Source organism: Odontesthes bonariensis, chromosome 24 (genome assembly GCF_027942865.1).
Source record: "Odontesthes bonariensis isolate fOdoBon6 chromosome 24, fOdoBon6.hap1, whole genome shotgun sequence".
Classification (NCBI taxonomy): domain Eukaryota; kingdom Metazoa; phylum Chordata; class Actinopteri; order Atheriniformes; family Atherinopsidae; genus Odontesthes; species Odontesthes bonariensis.
Genome location: NC_134529.1, coordinates 6064160 through 6073870, shown reverse-complemented (window position 1 = coordinate 6073870; position 9711 = coordinate 6064160). Strand labels below are relative to the sequence as shown.

The window sequence follows — 9711 nt, the reverse complement described above, 5'->3', positions numbered from 1 at the left end:
GTGAAACTGTAGTAATTTTAAAATTTTTGAGCCACTTTTGTGATAAGATGCTATATTTGCCATATTTACTCTTTAGTGTCTGTGACAGCCTCGTCTGGTGTGCTACATGGATAGAGGGGAAACCTTTTTACTCGTGGGAGAAAGTTCCGATATTGTATGAGAATGACTGCTGCTTTACATTACAAATCAGTGATATAAGCGTAATGAAGCAGCTGCCAATATTTGTCAGCAAGCTCTGATTTTAAGATATCAAAACTGCATAAAAATCTGGTAAATAAGTGAAACTTCACACATGTAACACATTACCGTACTACTGTTTTAACAGCATTTAAGTAAGGGTTCATTCATTATTGATACATTTTTTTTATTTTAAGGCAGAATAAGCAGTTACTGTGGCATTTAAACTTGGTGACTGCTCAGAAACTGAAAGACCGACTGCAGAGATTGAGATAGAAAAGGTCATTTACAGACTGAATCACAGGGGTTACCATGTAAGGCAAAGACAGATTAACACACACCTGGTGCCGTATCCTCCGATTTTATGTAAACACACAAAAAGTCGACGTAGAGAACAGTGATTTGAACTGAACAGCGTTTCATAAAGTCCTCACACCTGTGTGATGTCATCAGCTGGTGTTTACACAACCTCTGCCCAAATGTTGCAGCTCAAAAACATCAAAACACAGATAAATAAGAGGAAACATGGAAAATAAAGGCAGAGGCCCCGTGTCTCTGCAGAGAAATACACCACCGCACATTTCTAGTGGGTCACAAAACATGACAGAGTTCTTTTTTTCTAAAGGGCCAGTTCGCTTAGTCTGCCTTAAATTAGGATTTTAAGACACCAAGACGACCTATGAGAAATAGCCATGACCAGTTCCTAAACTTTAGATGTTTAATATAAACATACTTAAAACAGAAAAGCAGCAAGTGATGCAGTGAATTAGCATGGATCAGTCAATCGTTTAGGCAGCAAACCTCAAATGAGAAAGCCTTCATTTTTGTAACTAAACGCAGCCAGCAATGTTTTCCGTGTTGAATCATTAAATATGTGCTTACTGAGTTAAGAGCTGAGCTGAACACATGTCAATTTGTAAAACAAACACTAGCAGACAGCGTAATGATATGACTTTAGCTGTTGGTCGAGAAAGATTTAGGAAATTTATGTATTCGTCAATATTGAACCTCCCAATGAGAAAACAAAAAAGCTTCCTGAAGCTGTCCACCTTTGTGCAATGCATTGTGGGACAATAGTTTATCACAACTTGTACTCCAAAAAAAAGAGGACTTGGTATGAGCATGCCTAATTTTAAAAACCTGGAGTAAATAGCATAAAACAAAGACACAGATAAGGTTTGTAGTTGCAGTAAATTCCCTCTGATATCAGCCGAAATCCAACCAAAACTGTTAATTTAATTAGAGCCGTGTTGTGATGTCCAGTTGGAACATGACTCCATGTAAATCAGAATGTCTGGACTCCAGCCTTCATCGTGTGCCAGATTCTCTCCGCGCGGCCTCCCCGACACCAACACAGCCTTTTCTCCAGCCATAACACACTCCCAGTGTCTGAGCCCAGTTGCCCCAGCGAGGCAAGTCCTGCCAAGTCCTTCAAGTGCTCGTCTTTGGAGTCCGAACTCACATGTGTCTCTGTCCGTCTGTCCTCAGACTTTTTCCAGTTTAGGAATGTTGTTCCTGCCTGTTACAGAAGCACAAAGAGTCTTGTCTTTGTCCACATCCATCCAGATCAGATTCCCTCCCTCCTTTCTGCGAGTCCACTTTTGTTTTCACTCTCGCTTTGTATCCAAACTGTCGGCGTTCAGCTCAGCAGGGCTGCGCCGCCGCTGCCACTGCCGCTGCCACTGCCGCTGCCGCTGCTGCAGCAAAGTCCACCGTAACACAGAGCTGCAAGCAGACCAGAAGCTGTTACAGCCAAAAAAAAAAAATGTTTTTAAGGTAAAACGGGGGGGAAAAGAAACCGCAGTCTGACAGATTTTTGCCTCACAAGATGGAGCAGAAGTGGAGGAAAGAGGCTAGAGCTGAAGTAGGAGAGAGGGAGTGGGGAGGGGAAAGTCTCAGCGGTCTCTAAAACCAATACAAATCCTTGCTCTTATCCTGTGTCTGAAGACCTGAGAGAGGAGCAGAGAAAGGAGGAAAAGAAAAGACAGGGAAGGAAGAGGCAAGAGAAGGGAGATTAGACAATGAAGCGCAAAATGCCTTGTTGATAAAAGCAGAAGGAAGCGCCCGAGGCAGAGGGGATGAAAGCAAGACGGCGGCAGAAAGAGAAGCTGACAGCTGGTTTTAAGGTGCTGACTGACAGCCAGTTTGTTGGTTTAAACCACTTGTGTAAGTTGATCCGGATGATGGAAACGGATCTTTATTTCATTCTAGTTTGGATACTTACTGCTTTAATTAAATTAGAATAAAAGATAATGTTTTTAATCACACCTCAAGAGCTCCTTTTAGTCCAACACCTGCCCAATCATCCAGCGTAGGTTTAATGTGTTGATATAAATAGGAGAAAATGCACAGATAAGGTGTCATTCATTTCCATATGAGAAGTAATTACAACTAAGATTTTGTCCTTGCTGATTAGGGCTTTTAATGCAAACTGTATGAGCACATAAATGACCAAAAGTCGGACTCCACTAAATGTAAACGGTATGTTTCTGCACAGAATAAAGCATAAAATGATGCGGCGGTACCACATTTGCTTCTGCAAAGAGTCAGGCTGCTCAAACTGGATATTTTCCACAACTAAATCAGGATTTTTTTTGCTTAAAAAGGTAGCGAAACACAGACTCAAACCAGAGTAAAACTATGTAAGTAAACCTACACAAACAGTGGCTGAAAAGTAAGAAAGCTCAGATTAGGTATCAAAACAGTTCCTCTTGGTTTGAAGATCTGCTTTTGTGCTCCGGCACCGCCACCACCTCCTGAAATAGACGTTTTTGGGTCTTTATAGAACCTCAGCCGCACGATTTGTATCCACCATTACAAAGCTGCTAATTTCCATGATGCCACAGTCAAATAAAGTGTTGATGAGGTTATATTTCTCTTTAAGTCCAGGTTGATCAGATAAAAATGCTTCATATTCGTAGATTTTCATTAAACCAAAAGGAGCTAAAACAGAAGGCAAGTGGACTTCTTTTATACTTTTATAGTCCTAAAAAGGACTTTCACCTCATGTCCAAGAGTCTTTTTCAGGTCAGAAACCAAAACCATAAGAAATCTTTATCTTTAAGAACTTACAAAAGCGTTTTATTATATATTTGCATCAGTTAGGATTTTAAATTGCTTTGAGTTTGTTCTATAAAACGCTGATCATCCCAGAAATGCTCACGTTTGACCTGCTGAGAGGTTTCATTGATCTTGAGAACTCAGGATGGTGTTTTCTGTGTCAGACTGGGGCTGTTTGCATGTGACCTAATGAGCTAATCCACCCGATTAAATTAAGAGCAACTCTCCGTCTTAATGAAAGAAAGACCAGCTTTTGCTCGGCATCCAACATGCATAAGCAGCTAATAACTAATTTATAGTTCAGAAATAAAGAGCAACAGAAAGTGCTTTGATACCCAATTAGGAATATTCTAATTAGTCAAACATTTATCATGTATTTCCTCTACATGATAAATGTCTAGATGTCACAAATCCCTGCCCAGACCGAACTCTGTGCTGTTCGATCAGAGGAAACTCGAAGCTTTTGGCCCACAACAGCGACAAATTGTTTTCGGTATATGCTAGCTTACGCTCCCATGTGTGGTGACCCTGAAACTGCACGCCCTTGGCCATCTTTAAAGCTGCAGTCTGCAGGATTTGTTGTTGTCATACGTAAAGTCCTAATTTTTGGCATTTTAAGAGTTTACATGATCTATCAGAACGCTTGAAGTTGAAAACGGTGACCTCCGTAGTCGCAAAATGCAAGAAATGCTTATTTTTTAACCGAAAAATAAAAAGTTATTCAACTTCCTGTCCCGCCCCATCAAAACACATGAGAACTCGTGCACGTCTACGTGCATGCCAGATGCGCGTACACGACTCCTCATTCATCACCTCACCTGTCATTTGCGATCATGGAAGACACAGTAAGTAGACTAGCCCGTAATGAAGTTCAATAGTCCAGATAAATAAGCGTGGGGACGAGCCTACCTTGTATCGCGCGTGCACAATCGGTGATTGACAGGCAGCAGAGCCCAGCTCGTAACCTGATTGGTTACCTTTTACCGGTCCAGTCTGCAATTTTGTAAACAAACCTGCTGGCTTTGGAGGGACCTAGCGGGACATATAGGGGACCTAGAGAACTCTTTTTTTTTTGTATTGGGGTATTTAATGTACTGCTTTCAGAATCCCCGGACAGTTCCAGGCATTATGCTTGAAAAAGAGTTGCAGACTGCAGCTTTAAAGGGATAGTTCGCCTCTTTTGACATGAAGCTGTATGACATCCCATACTAGCAATATCATTTCTGAACATCTTCTTACCCCCTGCTGCGTCCTGTGAGCCGAGTTCCAGCCGAGTTTTGGTGTTGACGAAAGTAGTCCGGCTAGTTGGCTGGGGTTTAAAAAATAAAGTGTTTTGCTTCTAAAAACAATATGCGTTCAAAAGAGTGATACATTTGCATCACAAAATCGTTCTCCAGGAAAAAGTCAGACCTCACAATCGCTTGGCGCTATTTTCTCTCCCTTCGTATCACTGCGTTCAGCCACTTGCCGACAGCCGCACCTGTTACAGTGTTTGCTGCTCGGTCTGCACTTCGGTCTACACAACACGCAGTGACACGAAGGGAGAGAAAATAGCGCCAAGCGATTATGAGGTCTGACTCTTTTTGTTGAACAATTTTGTGATGCAAATGTATTACTCTTTTGAACGCATATTGTTTTTAGAAGCAAAACGCTTTATTTTTTAAACCCCAGCCAACTAGCCGGACTACCTTCGTCAACACCAAAACGAGGCTGGAACTCTGCTCACAGGACGCAGCAGGGGGTAAGAAGATGTTCATAAATGATGTTGCTGATATGGGATGTCATACAGCTTCATGTCAAAAGAGGCGAACTATCCCTTTAAGGAGTTTTTCAGCCCTTTAAATGCACGCAGAGTAGCTGAGGAGAGGAGGAAGCTTCCTGGATTACAGATTGAGGAAACTATGGTGAACGTAGAGGGAAATCTTCTCTCAGGGTCTTGACAAATAGTTTCACGCCTCCACATTTAGCCACTTTTTGACGTTGCGTAAGTGATGAAAAGGAACCAAGGAGTTTCTCACATTTCTACCTCAGGACACGAGTGACGGAGGCGAGGCGATCCATTATCTGAACAAAAGGCACTCCCAAAGCAGAAGCCCTTGATGAATTATTCTGAAGTTTTACTCATTTCCTCCTGATTTCAGCTTTATTTAAGTTTTTAGGGCAGAACATGCTGCATGCTGCTCACATTTCACATCAAACAGACTTTAGAAATCGGCAGTACCTGTGTCCATGTTGAGTCCAATCTCCGCTCCCGCCCCTGTGAAGGCGCCGCTCCAGGCCGACCCCGTCCCCGACTCCCCCTTCCCCCCGAGGTCACAGGGCGAGGCGCTGGGCCCTGGCACCGAGCTGCTGGACGTCAGGCGATGGTGCGACCTCACCGACGGCACCAGCAGCGAGCCGTAGCGCGGGTCGAACGCTGTGCCGTACATCTCGTGGACCCCCGGACGCGGGTAGGCCGAGCCCTGGGTGTTTATGGCGCCCCCTAGCGAGTAAGGGTGGTGGTGGTGGTGGTGATGGTGATGAGATGGGTGCCAGGCGTCGGGGCTGGGCTGGTGGAGGTGGCTGTGCAGGGAGGCGGAGGAGTACGGGTCCCCTGGGAAGGCGAGCTCTGTGTGAGGAGCAGACAGTGTGGAGGAGACGGACGGCTGGTAGGAGCTGTTCCAGAAGGACGGAGGGAAACTTCTCTGATTCATCGGAAATGATCCGTCTGAGAAGACAGAATCCAACAAACCTCATTTTCATTCTTTCACAGTCTAATACAAACTCTTTTCCTTAGTTTGTCGAGAAAGGTCATTAAAAATCAGCCTTATGCAGTTCATCGTGTAATTTTTCCAAGCAAAAATGCTAAATATTTGCTTGTTCCAGCTTCTGCTCTGTTTAATAATCAAGGCAAATAATATTCATGGTTTTTGAAAACAGCAACTAATGTCGAGGTGTCACCGGAGGATCAAGTTTCACCTTTTCATGGACAACACAATCTATTCAGAGTGAGTAAATGCAACTAAATGTACACTTTTAACTGTACATTTCCATGTTCAGCTGGAGAATTGAAGCTCGGTTCCAATTTCTTGCCAAAGAAGCAAAAAAAACTCAAGATTTACTTCTTTTATAAAACATGTTGTTTCAAGCGTTGCCGGGTTACATAAAGACGCAGGAATTATAAAATCTTTGTGTAAAAAAAGGACAAAGTTAATAAAGGATTGTGATCTCATCTGATTCTCCAAAGGAAAGGAAAAATAAAGGATGCGCTGAATCTTTGTGTATTTCTTAAATCATCTCTTTGTATTCATATAAACTCCTGATCTTGAATGTTAATGGGGATTTTGTTCAATTTAAGCATCCAGCTGACAGAAATCAATACAAAAGAATCAACAGGCAGCTTCTTGTTGAAAAAACTGTTACCAGAAAGCGCAAAGATCAATGCAATGTCACTAAAAAGGATTTAAAAAACAGAAAGAAATTCATTAGAAATACTTTGAATTTAAACCATCCAACGTTTAAAAAAAGTACGCGGCACAGCAAATCATTTCCTTAATTTGACCCTTCAAAAGATTCCTTATTGATGCATAAATTGAAGCCAGGTGAAATAAAATGGTTATACACAATGTTTCTTGACTTATTGTTAAAGTAACAAAAAGCTAATGGTTGTAAAACATTGTTCTACGGAAGGAAAAGAGGAGCGACACTGCAGGAAATAACTCCACCGTCATCGTTATTTACTGATTTATAAAGTCTTTGATGCTGACAACATGTGTTCACATATAAAAACAGCTGCATGACTTAATTATTCCCCCCCCCCCCCCAAAATAACTGAAATTAAAAGGTGTTGAATGGTTGCTCGTCACTTCTGCAGCTTCAGTCAAAATTCTATCAAACGAAGATTTTTTATATTCCAGATTTGTACTTTCGTATTTTAAAACATCTGCAATAGTTGAGGGAAAATTTGAATAAAGTTGAGACTCTCTCTCTATATATATGTATATATAAAGAAAGAAACTAAACTCAACAGTATGAACCAAATTTACACACATTTCTTTCACAAAACTAGAATTTCTTGCCCCCAGAAAAGGGTCTTCCAGGTGACAAACTGGGAAGATTTAGCCTGATCCGAGCTGCTTCTGCAGAGACTCATCACTGGACAGCGCTGCCTCACACAGACCCACACAAACACACACAGACCCACACAGACACACACAGACACACACAGACACACACAAACACACACAGACCCACACAAACCCACACAAACACACACAGACACACACAGACCCACACAAACACACACAGACCCACACAGACCCACACAAACACACACAGACCCACACAAACACACACAGACACACACAGACCCACACAAACACACACCTCTTACGGCCTTGTGGCTGCTTGTTGCGGGGTACGCGGACGTCTGGCTAAGGGCTCGGCTGAAGTGTTCGTCCACCACGGTGCTGATGTCGCCCTGGAAGTAAGTGAAGAGGACGCAGCGTGAGCTCAGGTACTCGGCGCCCGGCGGCAGCTCCTTGTCTTCCTCCTTAATCGCCGGGGGCCCCGGGGGGCCGTGCCGGCTGCCGCTCTCATGGGGGTCTTGCATTTTGGAATACAAGGCCAGTTTCTAAAGAAAAAAAGAAGATAGATTTATACAAATGTGTGTTATGAAACTGTCTGTTTGCACACCTTAGTTTCAATCAACAGATCCTCTCTCATAACGTTAATTTAAGACAGTAAAAACATTTCAACTGTAAATGTAAAAGTACATTTTTGGAATTCATTCTTCAGAAAGCAGCACCAAAACCACATTTATGAGCAAAAGGTGTGAATTTTCCACAATAACTGGATATAAAAAATGCATTTATTTTGATGGTTCTTCATTTAAAGTGTTATGTGAAGCCTTTTTTAATACAATTGTGAAATTATCTATCTTAAAAATATCTCTAATACCAGCAGCAAAGTGGCGTGGAGCCTCAGTGGGCAGATCCACAGTCTGTTTCGGTGACAGACGGAGTGAGTTTTGGCACTATGTGAAATATGCCTGGATGTTGACTGAGAGGTTTTAACAGAGTGAAAAAAGCCCTTTAACAGGTTTGGAAAGTCCGGCTGGACTCCAACTGCTCACACTCCCAGGCTTCCCTCCACCGGGAGACACAAATCTTATGTGAGCAATTAAATTAATTCAAATGTGATCATTTTGCTGATAATAAAAAAAAACTAAAATTAAAAGGGGTAAAAACTTGAAATGTGGTAAAAATCCAACTACTGAACTACTGGCTTACGAGAAACAATAACAGGGAATCTGAACAGGTGTGGTAAGTAGTTACAGTTCCTATCTTAATTATTATACTTTTACCAAATTTAAGCTACATTAAACATCTACAAAAGATTTTTTAACAAAACGTATAATACAATAAATGTTTTAATGACTTTGAGTACATCAGTTCTGACTTTAAGGGGGAAACATCTCGTTTATCTCATTTTCTTTGACTGAATAACACGAACCCGAAAAATTGGCAGAACAATCTGCTCACCTTTTCTTCAAACCCAGCACTTCTGTTTCACTTCTTCATTAACTTTTAACAAAAAAATAAATAAAATCTGTTTTTAAAAGTCAAACTTCAGAATACATGTGTTAGATTTGGAGTTTTGAGCGTTTCTCTTGGTCATTTTTGAAAGATTTTTAGGTCGATAACCGATAATAAGTTGGGTTAAAGGCTGTGACTAAGTTTTGGAAATATACTACTTGTAGATGAAGCCTGAATGAGCAGCGGTCGCTTATACAATGCGGCTTAACTGGGAGTCCAAAGGATTTTAAATAGAGTTTTCTTGGATGTGAAGGATTGAAATGGAGCGCGTAGTGTTCTGTGGTGCCGACAGAAGTTCTGTGCGAGCTGCTAAACGCAGTCCCGGCTGAAATGACCCATACCTGGTGGTGATAAGGGCTGTAGGAGCTGAAATAAGGCTGAGGACCAAACACTTGGTACATCACATCCAGGCAACTCATGGCGAAGAAATCACGGAGAGGAACCAAGCTTCATTGAGAGAGCAGGTCGGATCAGTCGGAGAGGAGTCAGTAATCCAGGCTGTCTGCTGCGCGCTCTGCGCTCTTTACGCACTACTCTGCAGCTGGCTCTGTGAAGGGAAACCCTACAGCCTCCACCCTCCTCCTCCCTCCACACACCCATCCTCACGGCTCCCTCCAACCAATCCCAGGCAAGAGCTCCACCTCCGCCTTAATGGGCTTTAATTAGTGGACACTAAATCCAGACGTCTCCGTCACTTTAAATGCAGATATTGCCCCGAAACTGTAATAATGATTTGCTCCACTATATTGTTACTGTGTTTTCTGATCTTTGATAACAAATCCTGGCAGAAATTACGGAATTCTGGAATTTTCTTTCACATGAAGTAGTGGAAACAAATGACTGAATCATGAAAAAAGGGGTCACATTTACTTTGCTGTTGCTCGAATTCCTTCAGGAC

At 42.2% G+C, this 9711-nt stretch overlaps 1 protein-coding gene across 2 annotated transcripts; it reads right to left on the bottom strand.

Moving 5' to 3' along the window:
* Positions 1–343: 343 nt before the first annotated feature.
* On the bottom strand, positions 344–9331 carry vgll2a (vestigial-like family member 2a). Of its 2 annotated transcripts, none has more exons than XM_075459030.1 (4): positions 9155–9331; positions 7603–7849; positions 5459–5944; positions 344–1902 (listed from the first exon to the last, which is right to left on the bottom strand). In XM_075459030.1, the coding sequence occupies exons 1-4, from the start codon at positions 9230–9232 to the stop codon at positions 1817–1819; spliced, it is 897 nt and encodes a 298-aa protein (XP_075315145.1). In that variant the 5' UTR covers positions 9233–9331; the 3' UTR covers positions 344–1816. The 2 variants fall into 2 exon arrangements, with proteins under 2 accessions (XP_075315145.1, XP_075315146.1); XM_075459031.1 differs by having other exon boundaries at positions 1814–2126.
* Positions 9332–9711: the final 380 nt, after the last annotated feature.

What these genes read in the sequence shown, in the direction of transcription:
- vgll2a (XM_075459030.1), bottom strand. Translation starts at nt 9,232, where the DNA reads ATGAGTTGCCTGGATGTGATGTACCAAGTGTTTGGTCCTCAGCCTTAT. An exon ending in ACAGCCCTTATCACCACCAG is followed by an intron (nt 7,850 to 9,154) that starts GTATGGGTCATT and finishes TTTTTTCTTTAG; the next exon opens with AAACTGGCCTTGTATTCCAA. An exon ending in CAGCCACAAGGCCGTAAGAG is followed by an intron (nt 5,945 to 7,602) that starts GTGTGTGTTTGT and finishes CTGTCTTCTCAG; the next exon opens with ACGGATCATTTCCGATGAAT.